The sequence below is a fragment of the Sphaeramia orbicularis genome, chromosome 17, assembly GCF_902148855.1.
Source record: "Sphaeramia orbicularis chromosome 17, fSphaOr1.1, whole genome shotgun sequence".
Classification (NCBI taxonomy): domain Eukaryota; kingdom Metazoa; phylum Chordata; class Actinopteri; order Kurtiformes; family Apogonidae; genus Sphaeramia; species Sphaeramia orbicularis.
Window position 1 is genome coordinate 21,198,600 of NC_043973.1, and position 25,622 is coordinate 21,224,221.

A 25,622-nucleotide genomic window follows, 5' to 3' on the forward strand; every position below is an offset into this window, starting at 1 on the left:
CAATTTGATCTCAAGCGGGCCAGACCAGTAAAATAATGACTTAATAACCCATAAATAATGACAAATCCAAGTTTTTCTTTTTGTTTTAGTACAAAAATCCCCCAATTAAATTATGAAAATATTTACATTTTACAAAAAAAAACAAGTGAATTTCCTGAAAAAATAGAAATTTCATTTGAAAAATTAGTGCAATTTGAACAATATTATGCCTCGACTTATTATTTATACATGTACATTTACATACAGTGTTACATAAACATTTGGTAACAGGCAGAATATTGTTAAAATTGCACATTTCAGGTTGTTCATCTTTGTTTTTATTTATGTATTTATTTGCATTTTATTGTGGAAAAAATAGTTTTGTAAATGTATATATTTTCACAGCGTTATGTTATTTTTTTCACTTACATTTTTTTCCACATAATTTTTCACAAAGAAAATTTGTAGTTGTCATTATTTAGGGGTTATTGTGTTGTTATTTTTACTGGGGATCACATTGGTCTGTATGTGGAACCTGAACCAAAAGGATTTGGACAACCTTGACTGTTCAGGTTAATTTTCGCACTTTCATCCCGTGGGCTGGAATGGAACCTTTGGCGGGCCAAATTTGACCCCCGGGCCGCATGTTTGACACCTTTGCTTTAGGACTTGTCGTATTGTTGTCTGCCTTTGTATTTTTTTAGTAATGCTGTCAATTTCTCAGATTTTTATGAAGCATTTCACTTAGAAACGTTACAAAAAGCCCTACACCACTGCAGCGTAAGTCCCACAGTATAAAAGTGGTGCATTAAGTGTAGTTAAGTGGTGTTCAAATAGGCATTTCTGCTCTATCGCCATTTAGCTGAAACAGAAAAACAGATAATCAGGCAGCTAAAACCCAGAGTTACTTAGTTACAGCATGAAGTAGACCTTTTGATACGTATAGGCCCTCGCTTCACCCACACAACAACAGGATTCTGGGCCAGTCGATTCAGACAGAGTGCAGTGGTTGATGGTGAGAAGAACATTGACAGAGTAAAAGAGAGACAGAGAGGCAGAGAGAGAAGGGAAAGGCATTGAGCATGCAGTAGATTAGTGTTGTTGCTGCCCTTGGGCAACAGAGCATGGAGGACAATTAGCAGTAGGAGAGAAAGTTCTGCTCTACTATCTTGCATAAAAACACAAGCACTTTCCCTGAGACAGCTGGAAAGCACAGGTGATCAGCAGAGGATGCTAAAATCAGCCTAGAAGAAAAACAAAAAGGCTAAACCTCTTCTGCATGGGGTCTGGGCTTTGTTTTCCGCTTACATAACTTAAAAAGTCCAGTCAAGTTAAGTCTCGCTGTAGGGGTCTTAATTACCCCGCCCCCCCAAAGGGGAAGCAAGGGGGATGGTTTTTGGTTCGGTTTGTTTCTTTCTTTCTTTGTTTATTAACACAAGCAGCAAAACTACTGGTTAAATTCATTCAAAGTTTAAATTTTGTATGAATTTTTAAAATCTTTTTTCTTCTCCCATTTACTTATAATGGGCAAAATTTCAAATGTCTGTAGCAGCTAAACTATTAGTTGAATTCATACCAAATTGGGTTTATGGATTACCAGTGACCCAGAATAGATCGGATTACATTTTGGGAACTGTAGGTCAAAGTTGAAATTTTTTATGAATTTTTCAAATCTTTTTTTCCCCCATTTACCTATAATGAGCGAAATTTCAAATGTCTGAAGCAGCAAAACTAATGGTTGAATTAATACCAAATTTGGTTTATAGATTGCCAGTGACCCAAAATAAATGTCAGAACATTTTGGGGAAAATAGATCAAAGTTAAAAAAATTTTATGAATTTTTTATATCTTTTTTTCCCCCCATTGACTTAAAATGGGCGAAATTTCAATTGTCTGTAGCAGCAAAACTATTGGTTGAATTCATATCAGATTGGGTTTATAGATTGCCAGTGACCAAGAATAGATGGCATTGCATTTTGGGAGAAGAAGGTCAAAGTTCAAATTTTTTATGAATTTTTTTACAACTTTTTTTCTTCTACCATTTACTTATAATGGGCGAAATTTCACATGTCTATAAAAACATCAATTTTGTTTCAATTTACTTCAAAGGTGGCACATATATAGAGGTAATTCATATGCTGACATCATCACACGCACAGGACAAGGTTGAAACTTTGAGTATCATTATTGTGAAAAAAATATTGTGGAACTAGAAGCACTCGGAGAGCGCAGACCTCCACCAAGGCTGATCAGTGGCCCCCCCCGTGGGCCCCCCCAACCCTGATCACCACCAAAATTTAATTATTTCTTCCTTATCCCATTTCCAACAAACCCTGAAAATTTCATCCAAATCTGTCCATAACTTTTTGAGTTATGTTGCACACTAACGGACAGACAGACAAACAAACAAACAAACAAACAAACAAATAAACAAATAAACAAACAAACAAACCCTGGCAAAAACATAACCTCCTTGGTGGAGGTAATAAGTGTATACCTTTCATGCAGTGTCTTGTGTTGAATTTATTGGAAAAATTGTGTAGTTTCAGAATATAACATCAAAAAATGTGTATCACTTGTCCTTGTGTGACTTTTTGCATGTTTCCTGAAAAGTGGGCAAAAATTACCCTTTTTCAGTGACAAATAATTTGAAAACCCATGTTAATCCTGTTGCTGCTTGCAAATTTTCATTGAACTTGCTTATTTTGAACCTTAGAAGAAGAGCTTATGGTCTGCCCTTTTGAATGAGTACCAGTTTCAGTGATTTCAGTTCAAAGTCAATGACGTCATATCAGCCAGTTCCTCAGAAGACGTCCTGTGACAATTTTGTTTGGATTTTTTGGCTTCTAGGTAAGAATTTGACTTAGAATTCTTTATGTAGAGTTGACATTATCATAAATCTGTATGTATTATACACCATTCTCTTTCTTTTTCTGTTGTGAATAAAGCATTACCCAACAATTAAGTATATTCTAATATTAGATAAGTCAAATCATTACTTTTACTAACCCTAACCCCATCAGTTTTTAGTTTGTGAAAAAAATACATACCAGTGTAAAAAAAACTTGCATTCACTCAATTTTCAATATCTAGCCTCCAAAATTTAATCAATTATGTCCACCTACATGCACTACAGTTAGATTATATTATTTAAGACCATTTACTTTCCTAAAGTGAAATCAAGTTTTTTTACAACCAAATTTTGAAACTGCCCAAAAATTTGGTAGATTTTGGCTTGCTCTGTCAATGATGAAGCCAATTTAAGCAGCCAGAATCACTTTAGGAAGGCTTCTATAGATCAATTTATAGTTGAACTAATAAAACAACTCTTACACATGTTATGGAGTAATGCCTAATTGATATATATTTTTTTAAATTTCAGGACGAAAGCCATCCAGGGGTGGAGGAAGTACGGTGGCCCAGAGGTGCAACAGCCCAAAAAATTATCCACTAGCCCAAAAAATTATGCACTATAAGAAAAAAAAGACAACAGCCCAAAAAATTATCCACTGGTCCAAAAAATTACCCACTATCAGAAAAAAAGACAACAGCCCAAAAAAATTATCCAATATAAGAAAAAAAAGACAACAGCCCAAAAAATTATCCACTGGTCCAAAAAATTACCCACTAGCAGAAAAAAAGACAACAGCCCAAAAAAACTGTCCACTATAAGAAAAAAAAGACAACAGCCCAAAAAATTATCCACTATAAGAAAAAAAAGACAACAGCCCAAAAAATTATCCACTATATATTTTTAAAATAACTTTATTATTATTAGTGTACCGACCTCCACTTCCGGTGCGTTGCTTCATTAGCATTAGCCACATTAGCTGAAGGCCTTAAAAATTTTTAGCCTATGCTTTTATTTTTTGTGGTGGCCTTAATTTTAAAGCAAGAGACCTTTTGGGTAAACAGCGCCCCCTTAATTGAAAAGGTGGATGATGTTTTTGTTTTGTATTTTCTTATAGTGGATAATTTTTTTGGGCTGTTCTCTTTTTTTGTTACAGCGGATAATTTTTTGGGCTGTTCTCTTTTTTCTTATGGTGAATAATTTTTGGGCTTTTCTCTTGTTTTTTGTTACAGTGGATAATTTTTTTGGGCTGCTCTCTTTTTTTTCTTATAGTGGATAATTTTTTGGGCTGTTCTCTTTTTTTCCTTATAGTGGATAATTTTTTGGGCTGTTCTCTTTTTTTATTATAGTGGATAATTTTTTGGGCTGTTCTCTTTTTTTATTATAGTGGATAATTTTTTGGGCTTTTCTCTTTCTTTTCTTATAGTGGATAATTTTTTGGGCTGTTCTCTTTTTTTCTTATTGTGGATAATTTTTTGGGCTGTTCTCTTTTTTTTTAATAGTGGATAATTTTTTGGGCTGTTCTCTTTTTTTTCTTATAGTGGATAATTTTTTGGGCTGTTCTCTTTTTTTCTTTTAGTGGATAATTTTTGGGGCTGTTCTCTTTTTTTCTTATAGTGGATAATTTTTTGGGCTGTTGCACCTCTGGGCCACCGCAAGGAAGTCCTCCTGGGGAGTATTCAAAGCTCACAGATGAAGAAGAAAAAAGCATGTTATGTTTGATTTTTGACAGAAATTAAATGGTTAAATCAAGTAGTGCATAGGTGAAATTTCATGATTTTTTGTTTCAACCTTGTGTCAATAAAGGCTCAGTGATTTGAAAACCACAAAAGATTTTGCATAAATGATTTCAGATTCAGATTCCTGAGAAAATTTGACCCTAAACTGATATATTTTCAGTCCATAACCAAGAACTTGAATTTTTGCCCTTAACCCTTTCATGCACGAATTATGAGAACCTTAATCAAATATTTTTCCTAAGTGTTTTTATTCCTCTTTAGGCATGAAAAAAACAATGCGATTGAAAAAATTCTTCTTAAAAATAAATTAAAATAAAATAAAATAACATAAAAATTATTTTAAAAAATTAAAAAAAAATACATAAAAAAATAATAATGAAAAAAAAAAATTCTTATGAACCTATTTTTCATTAAGTTGCAAAAATGTCCACTCAGCTGGACGCCACACGTTTCATTTTTGATGCACAGAAACATGAATTTAGTGATAAATTGTATGAAAACTATGGGGAGGGCTTGTGATTCTGGGGGTTTATGCTCAGGAGAGATCTACATAATGTTACCAATTCATGTCAGAAAAGATATGTAGTGTCTTAAAACTTTAATAAAGATATGTGTTAAAAAAAAAAAACAACGAAAAGAACAACAAAATCCATGAATATACAAGAGAACAGCTGTCCACTGTAGTGACCAGTATGCATGAAAGGGTTAAAGTCACTAAAATGCAACTCAAACCTTGAACCTTGTCATAGACATGATGACATCAGCTGGATTGATGCCAAAATAAACTACAATACGTGCGAGGGGCGGGGTTTGTTGTGCCTGGAACCACTTGTTTATCAGCGCAACTGGGAGAGCTGAGAAGTAAATGCAAGGACATCTGAGCATTACTGACAGAAAACATAATAAAACATGTTCAGCAAAAAAGCAAAAAATGGGGAAAAACATTGCATTTTGAGGAGAAATTGAGAAAAGAGAGCGCCTTTTGAGTATTTTTTTCACGGATTCAGAGTTTCTATTGTCAATATCCAACTCACTGCCACTTAAGACTTACGTAAGAACCCTCCTGTAATTCATTGTGCCAAATCAAATAGGTGCAAGAGTATTTTTTATCTTCTTGTTTGGATGGAGAGGGTTTTTCAGGCAACGGTCACCATGGAAACCAGATAACGGCCGCAGAATTCAATTGGGGTTTACCCAGAGATGCTGCAGGAGTGTGAGGTGAGGTGGAGAGTGAGTAATACTGGGAAAAGTCACCGTCTGATAGTGACACATTCTAAAGGATAGGTTGACAAAAGCAACAATCAAAGTCTGACTCATATAGGATTTTATTTACGGTAAATATTGTTCTTGATATGGGATGTGAAAAAGAAAATCACAGTCAAAAAGCAGAGGTTGCAAAAGTAAACAGGTTCTCTACTCCAGCAGGAGAACAAATACTTGAATAAAAAAGACTGATGCACATTTTAACACAAGGAAAAGTATATAAAAAAGTACAAGCTCCTTTTTTTTAAAAAAAATCTTTCTATGGAAGTAAATCTGTGTCATCAGATTTTGAATTATAAAAGCTATTGAATTTCTAGCACTGAATTTTTTTTGCACTGAAACTAAGTATCTGAATTTTGTTTTTATACTGAAATTAAGTATCTGATTTTTTTTTTTTTTTTTTTTTTTTTGCAGTGAAATTAAGTATCTGATTTTTTCTTTTTTTTTTTTTTTTTTGCACTGAAATCAAGTACCTGATTTTTTTTTTTGCACTGAAATTAAGTATCTGAATTTTTTTTGCACTGAAATTAAGTATCTGAATTTTTTTTTTTTGCACTGAAATTAAGTATCTGAATTTTTTTTTTTTTTTTTGCACTGAAATGAAGTATCTGAATATTTTTTTGCACTAAAATTAAGTATCTGAATTTTTGTTTTGCACTGAAATTAAGTATCTGAATATTTTTTTTTTTTTGCACTGAAATTATGTATCTGAATTTTGTTTTGCACTGAAATTAAGTATCTGATTTTTTTTTTTTGCACTGAAATTAAGTATCTGAATTTTTTTTTGCACTGCAATCAAGTATCTGAAGTTTTTTGCACTGAAATTAAGTATCTGAATTTTTTTTTTTTTGCACTGAAATCAAGTATCTGATTTTTTTTTCTGCACTGAAATTAAGTATCTGAATTTTTTTTTGCACTGAAATTAAGTATCTGAATTTTTTTAGCACTGAAATTAAGTATCTGAATTTTTTTAGCACTGAAATTAAGTATCTGAATATTTTTTTGCACTGAAATTAAGTATCTGAATTTTTTTTTTGCACTGAAATTAAGTATCTGTTGTTTTTTTTTTTGCACTGAAATCAAGTATCTGAATATTTTTTTGCACTGAAATTAAGTATCTAAATTTTTTGCACTGAAATTAAGTATCTGATTTTTTTTTTTGGACTGAAATTAAGTATCTGAAGTTTTTTTTTTTTTGCACTGAAATTGAGTATCTGAATATTTTTTTGCACTGAAATTAAGTATCTGAATTGTTTGTCTCTGAATTCAACTGTGTTCATAAATTTAGAATTAAATAAACTCAGATGCAAACATTCAGATGCAAAATATTCAGATACTTAATTTCAGTCCAAAAAAAAAAAAAAATAGTACTACAAATTCAATGGCTTTTATTATTCAGAATCTGATGACACAGATTTACTTCCATACTTTCCTTCTATTTGAGTTCAGAAACAGTACATGAAGGTTGAAATGCATGAAAGTATTAAAGTAAAATAATTAAAAATGAAACAATTGCACATCATATCATATTCACAGAATGCAGAAATCTATTAAAATGATTCCACAAATAATATATTAACTACAATACCATGTGCATATCAGTTTTCAAGTCTTGTATGTGTTGTGTTGTCATGCATGGTATATTGTGTGTAATAACACTCCAATTAGGTTGAAATGGATCTTGATTTTGGCAATAAGTGATGCAAAATACAAATAACCAATAACCCTTTATAAAATCCATTAAAACTGAAGTAATAAACCTAATTTGAAAATGTATAGTGTAGAAAATAGAGATATTTGTTTTAAAATTTAGGAAATAAAAGTAGAAAGTTGTCAGAAAAATAAATACTCAAGTAAAAATCTGGAAACTTTCCTTAAGGGCAGTGATCAAGGATACCCGATGTAAGTTCATTACTGTTCAAGTGAAAAGCTGAGGTAAAATCATTTTCCAAAACTTCAGTTATTTCAATTCAAAGCCCGTCTCAATGTAGTAAAAGAATAGCAACACAAAGTGGAAATGTGGAACGAAAAACACTAAAAAAAATCATAGGATTCAGTAAAAATTAAGGATTTAAGCTTCATTTGTTTGAAGAGTGTTTTTTTTCCAGGTGTATCAGGTATTTGTTTTTTGTTTGTTTGTTTGTTTGTTTTTCTGTTTTTAAGTGTGCCTTTTTAACACCCATCCAAGAATAACTGATGATAATGAGCTTTGTTGTTTAACTCTGGCACAATTACAGTTCTTTACGGTTCTTCTGATTAATGAGCAATGTGAACATGTTCAACAAATCCATGAATGAAATCCCTTTTGTAGCTGTTTTGGAACATTTTGTAATATAACTGCAACTTTGTCAAACAGCTGGGAATCTGAAGTTACTAAATGGTTTGGTGTTTAACCAAATGGAAACAGAAAAATATCACTCCAACTGGTAATTTCCATCTGTTGTGATGCAATCAATGACGAAGCACCACAACAAAGTTAAAGTAAACCATACTACCATATTATGACATCAGAAAATTGTAGAAAGAAAGAGCCATCTGAAAAATCACACACCTTTTTTCATGTCTTAAAAATAGGCAGTAATTAGATCTCAGTGGAGAATTAAAAATAAATGATTTCTACTTTATTAATGTGGTCCCCCTGCAGTCACTAGTCTTCCTGCCTGTCTGCACGGCCGCCTCTCCTCTCCCTTTCTGGTCTATATTTAAGCAGCAGAGAGCACAGGACCCAAGACTCGTCTCATGTTACCTCAACAAATAACACGCTGGGTGAGCTTTTACTTGTTTGTACATGTGTATGCAGCCACAGGCGGGTTGCTGTGCTTGACGTGTGTCAAACACAGCATAACTCCATTAACAGCTTTTGTCTGGCATCTGAAGCAGACATGGGACACATGCAGACAGAGGCGTCGACTCTGACTGACATATTAATAGACTCCAACACTGACTTTACATGCAGGCCCATGCTGCTGTTGTGTCCTGTGTCTAGACATGCAAGTTTGTTTTGCAAATTATAGAACACTGACAGGCTTGAAAAATCACTGTTAAATCTTGCAGTTGCACAGGGAGACCATACATGCGGAGGCACTGGACGTAAAGTTGGTTAAAAGTGAACTAGACCTGAAACTGACTGCAGCACAAAAGGGCCTGGACAAGAAAAAGTCAACATCAGGGTCCATTTCTTTTTTCTTTAAAACAATATTTTGTTTAAATTATAAAATCCCGCAACACGATGGTGCAGTGGTTAGCACTCGTGCCTCACAGCAAGAAGGTCCTGGGTTCGATTCCAACACCAGTCGACTGGGGGGTGGGGCCTTTCTGTGTGGAGTTTACATGTTCTACCCGTGTCTGCGTGGGTTCTCTCCGGGTACTCCGGCTTCCTCCCACCATCCAAACACATGCACTAATAGGTTAATTGGTTAATGAAAATTGCCCATAGGTGTGAATGTGAGAGCGATTGTTTGTCTCTATATGTTCAGCCCTGCGATGAACTGGCGACTTGTCCAGGGTGTACCCCGCCTTCACCCCTATGTAGCTGGGATAGGCTCCAAGCGACCCCCATGACCCTAGTGAGGATAAAGCGGGTTCAGAAAATGAATGAATTATAAAATCCCAATGGACCCCCAGACTATCTACCTGGGTCTAATACCTGATGATGTAATTAAAAGAGAAGACACTTACTTATTTAAAATTTTAATTCTTGCCTGAAAAAAGGTTGTCACAAGGAACTGGTTAAAAAGTGATCCTATTAGACCACAACAATGGCTGGACATTATAGAGGAAATATATATCATGGAAAAATTAACATTTCATCTGAGGATTAAGATGGGAACTTTTAAGCGAAGATGGGAGAAATGGACCATATTCAAGGACACTAATTCTTGATTTCAGATCAGGTATGGAAAAGCAGTCAAATGTATCAGGAACAGCATCCCCCTTGTTGTATTATGTGTTTCCCCTTTTTTTTGTGTTCTTTTTGCACTGTAAAAGTGATTTCAAATATTAAAATAAAAAGTTAAAAAAAAACAAAAAAAACCCAATATTTTTGATTACTCAACATGAAAGACATATATTTCTAGTTTCTAAAATTGTGTTTATTAAATTTTTGCCTGAATTACAACTGGATATATAAGAAAATATATGAGAATACGGTGTAAATTAAGAACAGTAAAGGTTGTAAATGAATTTATACAGCATAAATTCAAAATGTAAATAGCAATGTGTAAATAAATATGATCAAAATACAGTGTATGCCTGTGTCTAATCTTATATTTCATAATAATCAAATATTATTATGATTTTGAACGTTATTTATTATTAAAAAACAGCAGAAAGATGTGTATTAAATATAGTAATGAAACATATGTGGCCAAAGGCTGATAATTTGATCAGTATCTTTGATTATTATTCTGGTGCATTACACTGAACAAACACCTCACTCTGTTACTTTTTTGGATTCTCACTCCATTACCATGAATTAATGTCTTTTAAAACTAAAATAAAAATGATATCAGTTTCATTTTTGGATATAATGTACTCTCACATGTGAAGAAAGTGTGGTCTGCTAAATATTTGCACTTTCCTTTAGGAACAGCAATTTTTGGTATTTTTTCCAAACCTTAAAAAACTGCTGGATATTTTTCCTCACTCTGTTACTTTGTCAATGATGATAAATTCATGTTTTTTATTAAATACTTGGTTATCATTCCTTAATGGCATGTTAAACTACTTGCTTAGATCTACATTTTGAGCTATTATGGTTGCTGCTAAATAAATTTTTAAAAACAGACATGGAATAATTAATATTGCTGCACAGTGCTTTCTCCCTCCGTTACTCGCTTGGCCAGGCCCAAAAGTGATGACACAGAATAGAGAGTATTTAGTCATAGTTTGCATGACTATAAATCACTACACTGCCAATCAGACAGTAAAGAGGCAATAATATAAACATTAAAGCGTTCACATGATAAAACAACATCTATGTAAAATGTCCAAGAAAAGATCAAGCAGAAAACTGATCTCAACATTATGTGGCTGCATTAAAACAAACAAACAAGGATGTTTTATACTAGAGCTGCAAGAATATTGTTACGTGATGTGTATCATGAAACAGGGGATGCTATTTAATATTTTGCAGTATGTTGTGAAACTGTAAGCAAGTCTCACCGTATGAAAAATGCTGAGGGTGGAAGCTTACAAACTATTGATTAAAAATCAATACAGAACTTTTAAGAATACATTTAGTATCACAAAACATCATGTTGTGTTGATATTTCCTTATAGAGGGTATGCACGTGACGTCACCGCTAGCGGAAGTCACCGCGATTCCGCCCACTGAGTGGCAGAAAGAGGGAGATGAGTAGCAGCGTTGACTTCAATACTGTCTAAACTGAAGAACAATATCTAATAAAAAATGGGGAAGACCTGTCATGTGATTGATTGTATGAACAGGTTTGAAAAGTAATCGGAGCTATCGTTTTACAGACACCGAAAGACAAAGAACAAAGAAGTAGATGGATCCAGAAAACCAAACCTAGATTTGTGGTTCCCGTTTCGTGTCAGGTAACTTTAATTTATGCTGTATTTTTGGGTAAAATCATACCTTAAATTACATATTGTTTTGGCTAATGTTACTTCTTAGTAAAGTAGATCTTTCATGGTTTTTGTCTTCATTTTGTGATTCTGAACCTTGTGCTCCTACATGATTAGTAAACTAACTTAAACTGAGGCTAACCTAGTTTTTCAAATACAGGGGAACTGGAGAATACAGCTATGACAGGGCCACATAAGAAAATAAAAACACTTGTCACTACGAGTATAAAGTCATAAAATATCGATATAAGACCTGTAATTTTATGATAAAGTCGAATACAAAAACAGTCACAATGTTACGAGAATAAAGTTGTAGTTATAAAAAAAAAATCATAATTTAACAAAAATGTAATTCGTTTATGAGATTAAAGTCATCATATTCCGACAATAAAACCATAATATTACAAAAATAATGTCATCATTTAAAAACAGGTGGGAAAAATATCATAATTTCCCAGAATCCAGTGGTCCCCTGCTGGTCCACAGCAGTAGTATCTGTGTTGTATAAAGTACTTGGTATTAACTAGACGTAAATCTCCTCAGTACCAGTAGATCATGCATATATTCACTGGGGTCAGTACACGGTCTACTGTAAATGCACTTTGGATCAGCTGGTTCTCTGCCTAGTTTTACCCCTGGTTGTCAGTAATGATGAAACCATGAAACCAGGATACATGATTTCTGTCCACGTCAATATTTGCGGACCACATGTTCTTTGGTAGCTCGTACAGATCCATGTCCAGTCCAATTGTCTTTAATTTGATTTTATATTCAACATTTTCCCGGTCTCGCTGTGTTTACTGCTATACTCCATCATGTTGAGCAGGTTGGTTTTTGCCACTCAGTCTGACTTAGAGGGGCTTGGCCCAGGGGGGAAGTGACATGTGCATACCCTCTATACCCCTACCCCTATAGTAATATTGTTTTTGTTGGATGTATGTATTCATGTGGTGAACTGTGGTTTGTCAGGTGTTCATCAGCTGCAGCAGACATGACCAACACCTGAGGCTGTGAAGGTTCCTGGTTGGTTTAACCAGCAGCTGCAAACTGTACATTCTCATAGAAAAATACTTTAAAAACAGGATCCTCCCTGGCACATGTTAATAAAAAAACAGCATTGTGCATTGTGTCCTGATCATTGAAGATACAGGAGTGATTATGGCTCTGTGAGGGATAAATCAAGTATTGAATGATTGATTCCCGTCTGGATATCCTATGTGATTTCTGCTAAAAAAAAAAAAATAAAATAAAATAACATAAAGAGCTGCTGAATGTTTCCAAAATAAGTATGATCATCAGGTGTCCCCAGACGTCATGTGCACACTTCTTAGCTTCATGCGCAAAGAAGTGTCTGGAGTATCTTCTCGATAAAATCCTATAAATTGATGGTAGACAGGAAGTCCTCCTTGTCATCCCTCTGCGTCGTGGTGATGCTAATAGGCGTGGCTTCATTATCTTCCAGTAGTTTTCTTTCTATGGCTGCGTCTTCTGGACTGAGCTCTTCTCCTTTGGTCAGTACATACACAAAATACTCAAAGCCATCTCCGTAGGTGTAGTGTTTGATCGACCAGTTGTATTCGGTGCAAGCGTAGAGTCGTTTCCTGAAGAAGGGCTGAGCAAAAGTCACCGAGACAAAACGTCCACCAGGCTTCAAGCAGCGGCTAATCTGGGAACAGAACAAACAAAAACAAAAAGAAGACATTTAGATGTGATGACTGAGTGCACAAACATACCCTCTATCAACACAACTTGCAACACCAGGATCATTTACACACATAACATGTAGCTACAGGAAGCTAACAGTGTACTACACATACACATGCACCAGAATAGAAAATGGTCCAACTAGTTATTTTTATGGGGGATGAACTTAAACAAAACTGTGAAAAAAGCAAAGTGTTTAACCCTTTAACCCCTGACATGTTCATGGTGAGCATTCTGAATATATGATTTATTTTAAATATTCATAAAAATTCAACCGTTTGCTCACTATGAAAAAAAAATTGATTATGCTAATAGAATAAACCCTTGTTCTTTCCACAGACATCTGAGCATGCTCAGTACACCCCCTAACACCTGTGGAATGGGGGGTAAAACACAGAGCAGTGAGTGAAACCGACCCACTATAAAAAATAAACGGTTTGGGCTTCTTCTTCTTTTTTTTTTTTTTTGGTTACACAGTTTTCCTTGTCGTTTATTTGTTTTGCCTGTTGTTTACAGTGTTGTGGAGATTTTCTTTCTTTCATTTATTTATTCATTCATTCATTCATTTATTTATTTTTACTGTGTTTTTACTGTTTTGACTATGTTACTGTTTTTTGGAGTTCAACTGGGTGCCAAAAAGCAGCTGGACTGATTTAGAAAAAAAGAGCCCCAAAATAAAAACTACAGGGCCAAAATTCAAATCTTTGTTGTTGTTCAGTGTGTTCCATTTCACAGTTCATGTTCGACATCCTAAATTTCTTGTTGATGTACATTCTGAGTGCCTTATTTTGTAAAAACCTGTCAAACTTCAACTCCTCTCTGTCTTTTTCTGTTATTCCACCCTGTTTTGACCCCAAAACACACAAGTAAAGCAAAATCACTGAAGAAAAGGAACACAAGCACATAGTCACAGCAGCTTTTATGAGACTGAAACAGACGCAAATTCACAGCAGCATGTTTACCTGGAATAATGTTTTAGGGGTTAAACGGTTAAAGAAATTAAGAAAGCTGTTAATAAATTGCAGAGGTAAACTATGGAAGGAAGATAAAGCCCGTCAAAAGTTTAGAAACACCTAGTCTTCCATTATTTTTGACATACACATGCATGGTCCTTTGTTTACAGTAAGAAACTGAACAGCATGAAGATTGATTTAGACCAAACAAATACATAAATGTACACTGTAAATGGTACAAAACCGCTTTCATTGATAAGTCCTCCCACAGCAGAAATAATAGTTTTACATAATCTAACCAGCATCTAGAGAATTAGTTTTTCCCAAACATTTACCTGAAATACTTTAATAAGTCTCTTGTAAAACTTACCAAAGGTGTTCTAGTGTCAAATTTGAGATTCAATTCATCCTGAACCAGTTCAATAGGGTTTAGGTCAGGTGACTGAGCAGGCCACTCCATTCAACTGTTTTCTCTCTAAATAACCCTTACAGAACCTGGAAATTTTTTTAGACCATCAAAAGTCATCAAAAACAATGGTTATGCAATCAAGTACTAAGTCCTGTGTGTATCATGTGACTAAAACAGACAGAAAAGAAAACATGTAATGTCTAAAAGCACTGTTTTTGGCAGTACAATGCCATAGCTATTGATGTAAGAACTGAAGTGATTTTAGTTATAATCAAGAAAACCATGAAAAATAGCTAGATATCAGCTCTGAAATTAAACTCTTATGAGCTATTTTTGTTATCATTATATTTGTCCAAACAAATGTACCTTTAGTTGTAGTTTGTTGTAAAATGAACAAGAAATTGAAGAAAACAAGGGTGGTCGAATAATTTTTTTTCACAACTGTAGGTTTCAGGTCATTGTCTTGTTGATGATGCAGGTTGGAACAGTAACTAAAACCTATACACTGACCTATTCATGCTTCAGTGGTCTCATTCATGGTCTACAGGGAATTTAACCAACATGTACTTGAGTTAGCATGTTTTCTATACCTGCTGTGAAATGGAACATAAGATAGATATATGTGTTTAATCCAAAATCAAAGGGGATGGTACAATGAATATTAATAACTGAGCACCAGTATCTGCACATTTATACATTTGTTTGGTCAAAATTAATTTGATAAATTGGTTGTTACATAGTTTGTTGTTCATAAACAATAGAAACATGCATGTGTCTCTCAAAAATAATACAAGACTAGTTGTTTCCAGGCTATAGTTAATATCTTACAGAATCTCAAGTGATGTCTCCTAAAACACTTACAAAAGGTTGAACTTACAAATTACAAAATTATGATCCATACACTTTTCGTGAGAAAATGGATGCTCTCGGCATCTTGTCTGCAAATGTTTATCATTTATCATAAGCTTGTAAATAGGATTATTGTCAGATGCTTGATTAAACACTACCATTCAGGAAAACATTAAATATGAGAATGCACAATTACTAATAAGACTCCACACCCCAGACTTGAGGTATGAAATAATGACTTTGTCTCACCTCCAATAAAGAAAGAAAAAAAATAAAAATAATAAAAAAAATTAGACATCTGTTGACTGATTCTATTCTTGACGTAATGGGACAACTGGGATAATGAAATGACAAAGCCAACCTTGAAGAAAGAGATCACAGATGTCTCACCTGAGCATAATAATACCATATATCATATTTTTTGTGATGGAAACACACTTAACAAGATGTGTTGTTTTAGAACACATCCAGGTTTACAGAAAGGGCACAAATGAAGGTTGAGCAACCTTAAAAATAGTCAATTCCAAGAGTTATTCCGCCTTAAACAAACTGCTTGTCAGGTCCATTTAGAACATACATGCCTGAAGTAGACTTTAAACACTGAGCTTTCTTGCCCACACCTGCTTAGCCACACAGTGCCATAACATGCAGTGACAGCATGAAAACTGTGAGGGTCCCTTCATATGAATAATTGTTGCTTTGGCTTCATTGTTATCCCTGTGTGCGGCTCCTTCGTGTGAGATACACGTGCTCACTGGGGCCCGGTAAGCTCCACAAGACTCTGCACAGTTAGTGATCAGACAAGCATGACACATACACACACACACACACACACAACATGAGGAACGATCTAAACACAGGCATGCTGAGACAGTCTTAGATAGAGTTTGGCAGGAAAGTTCTCCAGAGACAGAAGTATGTGTGGGAGTGGAGGGACAGGATCTGCAGTACACTGAGCACTAAGCAGCTTCTATTTGTCTTTAATACGACAAACCTGACATTCTATGTGATGCAAGGGAATGATTACAGGCAGGAGTTTGGGAACACAGGTGCCTAAATGTAATTTATTGCAACAAAACTTCCCATTTAGGTGATAGTTGTGCAATTATATCTAATCATGTGTCAACAATCATTTATACAGGTCATTAACTGGAAGGAATATTTACAGTGTCTGTATATATGATTTATTTACAGCCCAGATCCTTTTAACAACAGCAATCTCCCCGGCGCTGCATTTAGCACTTTACTACATTCAAATTACTGTAACTCCTGAACCGTCTGCGCTATCCACAAAATTCAAACGGCATTGGAGAGCTAAGAATCTGAGACACTATCTAACACTTTATGGACTCTATTGCAAGCAGAAAGGAACTGTTTCAGAGACTTCCACACAGGCTAAAAAAAACCCACCTGGAAACAACAAAAAATATGAAGCCATAATATGGATACTGAATGTTTAAGACAATAAAAGCATGTTTGAGCTGATGTAAAATGGTTAAAAGCTTAGCCTATTTCTGCAATCTCAAAAAGTTTCATTATGGACATTTCCGTTTGTTTCTGATAATACATATGCAAAAAACTTCAAGTCATATTTTTCTTTTTTACTAAAACACACTGTTTTAGGCATTTATTATTTATAACTAGAAGCACTCAGAGAGCGCAGACCTCCACCAAAGGAGATCAGTGTGCCCCTCACCCAGATTACCACCAAAATTTCATCATTTGTTCCTTGTGCCAGTATCAACATTTCCTGAAATTTTCATCCAAATCCGTCCATAACTGTTTGAGTTATCTTGCACACAGACAGACAGACAGACAGACAGACAAACCAACGCCAGCAAAAACAAAACCTCCTTGGTGGAGGTAATAATGATAATTAATGGTCAGATATTGAAAGCTGAGTTCTTCCTGAAAATAAAGGTGCAAAAAAATTGGTAAAAAAGACATTTTCTGACACTTCTATTGCAAAGAAAACATGAAGACACCTAGGTGGCATTACCATGGTAACACAGAGGGGGCAGCCGGGTTTAAGAGGCTACAGCTGAAAAAATGTGCGGCATATAAACTAATTTTCCTACAATGGATATACTTTCAATCAGATATATACACTTAATAATTGAACAACAAACTACCACCTTGTTTCTCATGTACTTCACATTATCATCCTCTTGGATTGTTTCTGAAGCCCTACTCATAACACAGTCCATCCAGTATGAGTGTCTAGTGAGAAGCTCTGTGATCGGCTTCTGCCTGGGCTTTGAAGGTGGAGAAGCTGAAGCAGCGCTCATGTGTGACTGTCATGAATGCTGGGATGGTAAAGTCATGCATCCAGGGTAGCTCTGGTCTGTACAGTGAAGCTGTGGCAGAGTTAAGTGTGCACCCAACACAAATAGCAGAGCCTCTGGAGAGAAGAGTTGCTCTGAGATGGGCACGTGTATCCTGCTCTTCTGACATGATTCATCTCCAACAGAAAGCAGCAGAATATGAATTATTCACTCTGTGCTGTGACACTGAGCAAAGTGAGAGGGATGGTGGAAGGGTCGGTGGATGTGGGGTAAAATGAGAAATTTAATGCAGAGGAGGACAAGAGTGGAAGCTAGGGCTTTTAAGTTTGGTTTCACACCTGTACTTTTTTTTAGGCTGCTGAAATCAAACTGGTTTGTTCGCCCTGGGGTGTGATGTGTTTGGGCAGGAATCACACTCAGATTAAAAAAAACAAAACAAACAAAAAACACACTGAGATGTTTGTAAAGAGCTGGTCTTGGTCAGGTCCCGAATTAAATCTAGAATTGTTTATTTGTGGTGGGAACATCATCAGACTTGAATCAGAATTTGAGCAAGAACTACTCCCGAATTTGATGATTTTGCTGCTTTAAAGGTTTTCTTCTTCTTTTCTAATTATTATCTAAGTTATTTATTGTTACCACTGCACATCTACCTGTATTATTTCTCTTTTTGTGTAAGTTCTGTCCTTATCCAAGTGTCTCATTTTGCTTTGTCTATCAAATCACTTGATAAAAACTATTGTTTCTAAAGGTATGTTATTATCATCAACATCAACATCATTTATTTATTTATTATGATCTGTCAGGCTGCAGAAAGTGTAGTAGCTTGCATTTTTGCAGTGTGAGTGTATCAGAGAAACTGGAGTAAACACCAGAACAGCCTTAATACAATTTCCTCCACAAATCTGACATAAAACAGTTCCCTGTCCAAACTGTCACTTTATACTTCATACAAGAACAAAAGAGCAAACAAATTTATATACTCCTTTTTCATAGCTGGTGATGTGTGCTTAAACTTGAATGAATCAGCACTTCTAGTCATCGCACACACAGGCAGAGTTACAAAAAGGTACATTGACTCCCTACAATACCTGATTTCTCAACACCAGGAATTGAAAGATGCGGTATTGATTGGTATGGTTGCACAGCATCCACTTGAACACCTATGGGAGTGTTGTGGTTTTATCATATGTGCTAGAGAGCAATATTTGGCTGGAAAGAACAGTCACCATTTCCTAGCTCAGCATCCTGTTCTAATAATACATCAATGAGGAGTAGTTGCGGCTCATTGTGAAAGTGCATATCAATGTTTTATCCAAAGAAATCCTGTATGCACTTGTTCAGAACTCAAGACCTTTACCTTGTATTTACTTTCTTGTTTCTACTACAGACACATCTGACCAATAAGTGGAGAAAAGGCTCTTAGTTTATAGTGATGCAGCTGATCTGCTTGGATTTTCCAGACACTAGTATGAAAAAAATTCATTTTTATATCATTTGATTTTTATTTTTTATTATTATTTTAATTATGTAGTATTTTTATTCTTTCTTTCTCTTTTGTGTGTTGTTTATTTCCGGGGAGGTATTTATATATAAGCCTTTTTGCCTTCTATCCTCTCCTCCACAATGGTGTTACTTGTATGATAATTTATTTTCATTTTTTTTTTCTTGTTTGTGATGTGCAAATAAATAAATACCAAATACTAATATATATAAAATATATATTATTTTAATTATGTAGTATTTTTATTCTTTCTTTCTCTTTTGTGTGTTGTTTATTTCCGGGGAGGTATTTATATATAAGCCTTTTTGCCTTCCATCCTCTCCTCCACAATGGTGTTACTTGTATGATAATTTATTTTCATTTTTTTTTTCTTGTTTGTGATGTGCAAATAAATAAATACCAAATACTAATACATACTAAATATCAGAGCAAACAAATTACAGATGTGACAATCACTAAGATTCATTATTTTGTTTAAATAGTATGAATTTGGTCCTGTATTTTGATTTTACTAAAGTTTTGGGTCGTGGACTAATGTTGGAAGACTGGTAATGTTGTCATTTTTAGCTCACCGCCCAATAGGAAATGAGCTGCTGTGAAGACGTCATGTCCAGTGTTGTCGTCATCTTCTTCATCATTGTCATTAACACTTTCTTCAAACATCTCATATGAGATTATTGCTCGGATTCATTTCAGATTTTATATGTGGCTTCTTTGGGACGATGTCTACAAAGATTTTTCACAGTTTTGGAAAATTTTGATTTTGAAATTCTTTTTTACAAATTTTTGGAAATATTAAACATTTGCCTCACTCAAGCAACACGTGAAGATCAATGGAAAAAGTAGACAATATACAAGATGAAAAGTGACAATATGCTCTAAATGTTTGTGTGGTAAAATTTTAAAAGTTAAACAATAAAATATTAAAAATTTAAAAAATGTAAAAAAAAAATAAAGCATTATTTGGGCCATATTTTGATGGCTTAAAACATGGAAATGGTTACAAATATCAATATATTTACTATTGAGCACTAATATGAAGTCATATATGGACTTTCATTAAATTTGTTGAGTTATCCTCCAGTGCAAGTACCACCCACTTCCATTGGGAGATAGATCTCCTGCATCAAGACCGCAGAACTCAAACACAGCACCAGAATCTGACAGCCTTGTAAATTCAACTTATTGCTGATTCTTGATAGAACATGTCAGTGAGCTACACAACCATTAGTCCTGTTTTTAAGTACTTTCATCCAGCCTTTTTTTTTCTTTAGCTTTTTTCTTTTTCTGCATAACCTCCTGCAACTGATGTGAAAGGCCAAACTATCCTAAACCTGAATTACATCATGTTTCTGTTAGATCTGGACTGAGACCACTTCTTATGGTCAGAACAAAGACTGAGTGTTTAGTCCGCATCATGGTCCGGGGGAGGCTTCACACAAACTGGACAATCTGCCAGTCCAGACCAAATGATGTAAGTGTGAAGGCACCCTTAGTAAGGTGTTGTTCCACCATGTCCACATTCAGTAGTCCTTGGCATGGATTGTAAAAGTCTGCGTGGAGGAAGGAGCACCATCCAAAAGATATTCCCTCTGTTAGTGTTTTGATTCGGAACTCCCTCCCTGACCACCTCAGAGCTCCTCAGTCACTGGACTCCTTCAAAAAGGGGCTAAAAACATTCCTGTTTAGACAGGCTTTTTATGGCCCACCATGATGCTTTGTTTTATTTGCTTAGTCTTTTATTCCTGATATAGTATTTTATTTTTTTACTGGACTGTCTTCCCTCTGTAGCACTTTGAGATTCCGCTGAATGAAAAGTGCTTTATAAATGCAAATTATTATCATTATTATTCATTATTACTATTTGATGATGCTGAAATAGAGCACTGTCTAACATACTCCAGCATCCCCCATAGGTGTTCAATCCAATTGTCTGGTAACAGTAGGTACAACCACAACAATCAATACTGAACCTCTATAGTCTTAAATTTTGTTTGTGTTAAGAAATCTGGTAATTTAAAGGAATCAATGTACCTTTTGTAACTATGTGTGTGTGTGTGTGTGTGTGTGTGTGCGTGTGTGTGAGAGGCAACAGAAGTGCTGATTCATTCATTTAAGCACACAACACCAGTGCAGAAAAAGGAGCAGACTGTATCGTCCACTGTTGTTGTATAAAGTATGTATAAAGTATATTATGACAGTTTGGACAGGGAGCTGTTTCGTGTCAGATTGCTGGAGTTGAAGGGGTGTCAGAGTGGAGGTGGAGACCTCCGGAGGGAATCAACAAGAAGCACCATGCTGACTTCACCCCCTCAGTCATTATTCATGACGTTGAGATGTATGGGTGCGCTCCTTGTACCACTGCTGTGTAACTCCAGACCCTTATGTCACAGGTGACTGGAGGACTGGCATCACTGCAACCCAAGACGACAACGAGCTATAGCAAGTCATTCAAGCACAAATCATGACGTCTGCTTTAGCTCTGGAGGTCTGCTTAAATGTTTGGTGTGCAATTCCTTTTCAACTCTGTGATGTTTTATCTTGTTTTATAAAATGACACATAGTCTCACATCACACTAATGTGTTTGCAGGATACATTACTGACCCAGATTCTCACACTCAGCATGGCACGTTTGTACACACTGCAAATCTTTGCAAGAAGGAAGAGGATGATGCATTGAGTGTGGTGACTCATGTATACACATTCTGTATGTATGTCAACACACAGCAACAACAACTCTGGCACTACAATATGTAAATCATCCGCCCACACATCAGAGCTGCAGTATTTTAATGATAATGGATCAACAGTGACAGGATAGTGCGAAAGTAATGTGCTCTGAACTGATTGGTACGACAGATGAATCAGATGTTTAACCTGCAGGAAAGAGAAGAGACATTTTTCAGATTCAACCAGTAGCAGCAGTAATTCTACTCCTGTCTAACTCCAATAGGGAGGAAAGAAAACTAATGGAGTCACTGCAACAAGTCTGGACCAAGATCAATATGAAGTATAGCTGCCGACCCTATATGTGTTACACCTAAACACTCAAAAACAGAAAGAGCATCTTCAAAACAGTGAGTCAGTTTCACTCCATCCACCTCGTCAGACATTGGGAAACACATCATACAAGAGCGTCTCCGAGAGGACAGAGGAAACCACTCTGAAAACACTTCACACACTCACACTCTGCTCAAATGACAGAGATGTCATATGCCAACTGAGGTAATTTCATACCCAAGAACAATCATATATCATATCATATATCGTGGCATAGCATATTCAGTGAATTATGTCGTCCAGTCTCTGAAACAAATCAAAGGTACTTGTTGATATTTGATTCTTTTTCACCTGTTTACAATTAACCCGTAAAGAGCCAGTGTTACTTTTGTCGGAGTTCCCAAATACATTTTTCTTTAGATTTCACCTTTCTCAAATGATTTATCACCATTCACCCTCTGTATTTTGTATTTTTTCAATAAAAATCATGTATTTTCCTGTATTTAATTTACTCATCATGCAGATGTTCATAGAACCTTAGATTAAATTTGAGGGTTATTATATCAGAAACAGAGAAAACTGAAGAAAAAGTGATTTTTTTCAGCAAAGATATCAATAACAGAATATAAAAACAAGTGTCTCCATCCACTGTCATTGATTGTCTATGGGTTTTACTGGTGAATCAATGTAATAGAATATGTCAGTGTTTCCATGGTAACTACAGAGCCTCTGAACGTCCAAATGGGTCATATCTGATGACCATGAAAGGATTACAAACTGCATTTTACACCATTTATTTATATGTATTGATAGGATTAATGGATCAACAGGTATTAAATATTTAGATCAGTAGACGGTTTTGGTCGCCAGTTGCTGTTTGGGTCTTTATGGGTTAAGGATGTCATAAACATACAGTAATTATCAATAAAGTACAGAGAGCTAACAAAGAAATAATGAGAGGCACAGGCTTTAACCCTTTCATCCATGAATTATGAGAACGTTAATCAAGATTTTTTTCCTGAGTGTTTTTATTCCTCTTTAGGCATGAAAAAAACAATGCAATTGAAAATTTTCTTATGTATATTTTCTTATATCTTATTCTTATTTTCTTATACCTATTTTTCATGGAGTTCCACTCAGCTGGACACCATGTGTTTAATTTTTGAAGCAAAGAAATATGTATTTACTGATATACTGTGTGAAAACTATGAAATAAAAAACATTTTTAATGCTGCTAAAAACTGATGTTTTCTCACATTTTAACATACTCTAATACTAGTTATTACTCACTTCATGGAGATAATATGCAAAAAAAAAAAAACCTTTTTATTAAAAAAAACCCCTGTTAATTACAGTCTAATAACAACAACAAGCAACTGATTTACACTCAAACATGTTACTGCAGATCAGGTTTATCAAAAACAGCAAAGTTACAGTAATTGTATGAATTGCAGTATATGAGATGGTGCATAACCGTTCACTGTGTTGGCTGATATGGAACTAAAACAACAAAACCCATGAATATACAAGAGAACAGCTGTAGAAAAACTGTCCACTGTAGTGACCACTATGCATGAAAGGGTTAAAAGGGAATATTATCTAATCCTATCCAACTTTATTTGTAAAGCACTTTAAAACAACCACAGTGGACTAAAGTGCTCTACTGAGGAAATAAATAAAAGCCAAAATAATAATAAAAACCAAAATAATATAATAATATACGTGTTTGATTCTGTCGTGGTGACTGTTCTGCAGTATAATTTGTACAGTAGGGTTTCCTGGTCCATGTCAGGCTTTAAACCACACTCAGCCGACATAAGTCTTGGCAGGTCGGCGTCCTCCGCCTGTTCAGAATTACCCCGTGCTGTCAGATTCAGTCACAGTAAACAGGTTTGTTTGCGCTGCCTTTGTGCAAGTTTCCTGCCTGCATCCATGGCACACGGGTGAATGAAAAGCGTCCAAATGACAAAATACGCTGCCATGAAGAGTATGATTTATGACACAAAGAAATAAACAACAAAGTGTCATGTGAAACAATAGACATTTTTCTGTCACCGCACAGCATAAACCAACATATGGCACATCCCGATGAAACAATCCTGCAACATGCACACTGCTTATGGACGTCATGGACACGCACGCACACACACACAAAGCATCACGGTCTCTTCTGAATTATTCAACATGGTGACGGAAACTAGTGTCTAAGTGACCTGACTGCAACAGAGAGGTAATATGATATCCAGGTTAAAAGTCCCCTGAAGGATCCTCCTGGGTAATTCCTCAGACATTTTCAGAACTTTAAAAATATTGTTAAAAAAAAAAAATTATATGAACTAAAATTACACTGCAAATCCCAGAAGGAAAATACCCTTGTTACTTTTCTGTCCTTGGGGCTGGTCAGCATTCAGTGTCCTGTTCCAAGACCCATCAGCTGCATGAATGCATCACTGCAGTGCCAGTAAAAGCTGAACCAAAGTCCTAGACATTAACGTTTTTTTACTGCATATGCACAGGTATCACTGGGAAATACTCTGAAAATAGAATAACTACTGCATCAGTTGTGAATCAAGTATCGGCTTACATTCATGTCTTTCCAGATGGCCTGTTAATAAGAATAAGCTGTATAAAGTCATCACCTTAATGACATATTTGATTTCAATTAAATATTTCCAGCTTCACTGTGTGGTACAGTGACAGTCATCTGAAACTCAGAGTCAGCAAAACCAATGAATGAACCTGTGATGGACTAGCAGAGGAACAGGAGGCACCCTGCCCTGTATGCACCCAAGATTAGTGCCACCAATTCAGTACATGATCAAATGTAAAATATGGTCACAATCTCTCCTTCTGTTCCTGAGATATGGTGAATAATGGCCAGAAAAACACAACTTTTATTTACAAGTAGTTATTATATCGTTCCAATGCAACATCATCAAGCAGCGACAAAATGGCTTTTCCACCATTTTATACTGAGAACAGAAACAAAGCAGCAACATGGTTTTGCCTTTTCCCTCCAGTCTTTTTTTATTAGTCGTTTTTCCATTGGACATATGCGCAAAATTTTACAGATATTTACTAAATGTTGAAAAAACGGAAGTGCATTTCCATTAAATCACAAATGCAATGATTTGTTTATTTATTATCACGAGATGACATGAGAAGTCATTCCATAAACATGGTGACGAACATAAATATTGTGTTGATTTACAGATATATTCATTATTATTATATATTACCCCTTTATCCTGTACTAAATTAAAAAATGATTCAGTTTCCTGGTGTGTTCCCACATATCGCGCCATGTTTCTCTTAAAACTGTTCTTTTTCGCTTGTTGTAATGTCTGTCAACATCCGTTTTTTTTATTCACCCGGACTCTTGTTGCAGAAAAAGGTCTTTCATTGCAGTTTTGCGTGACATACCAACTGTGCTACGCCTGAAAAACCACCTCTTGCCAGCGCAAAAAACTTTTAATTGAAAAACAAGAGTTTTTGC

The 25,622-nt window shown here is 35.2% G+C and overlaps 1 protein-coding gene across 1 annotated transcript in view; it reads right to left on the reverse strand.

Moving 5' to 3' along the window:
* Nucleotides 1-12,606: 12,606 nt before the first annotated feature.
* ece2a (endothelin converting enzyme 2a) overlaps nt 12,607-25,622 on the reverse strand; it is a 97,563-nt gene continuing 84,547 nt past the window's right edge. The window contains exon 4 of the mRNA XM_030160929.1: nt 12,607-13,087. Coding sequence (XP_030016789.1) covers nt 12,797-13,087 — 291 coding nt within the window. The 3' untranslated portion in view covers nt 12,607-12,796. The remainder of the gene's footprint in view (nt 13,088-25,622) is intronic.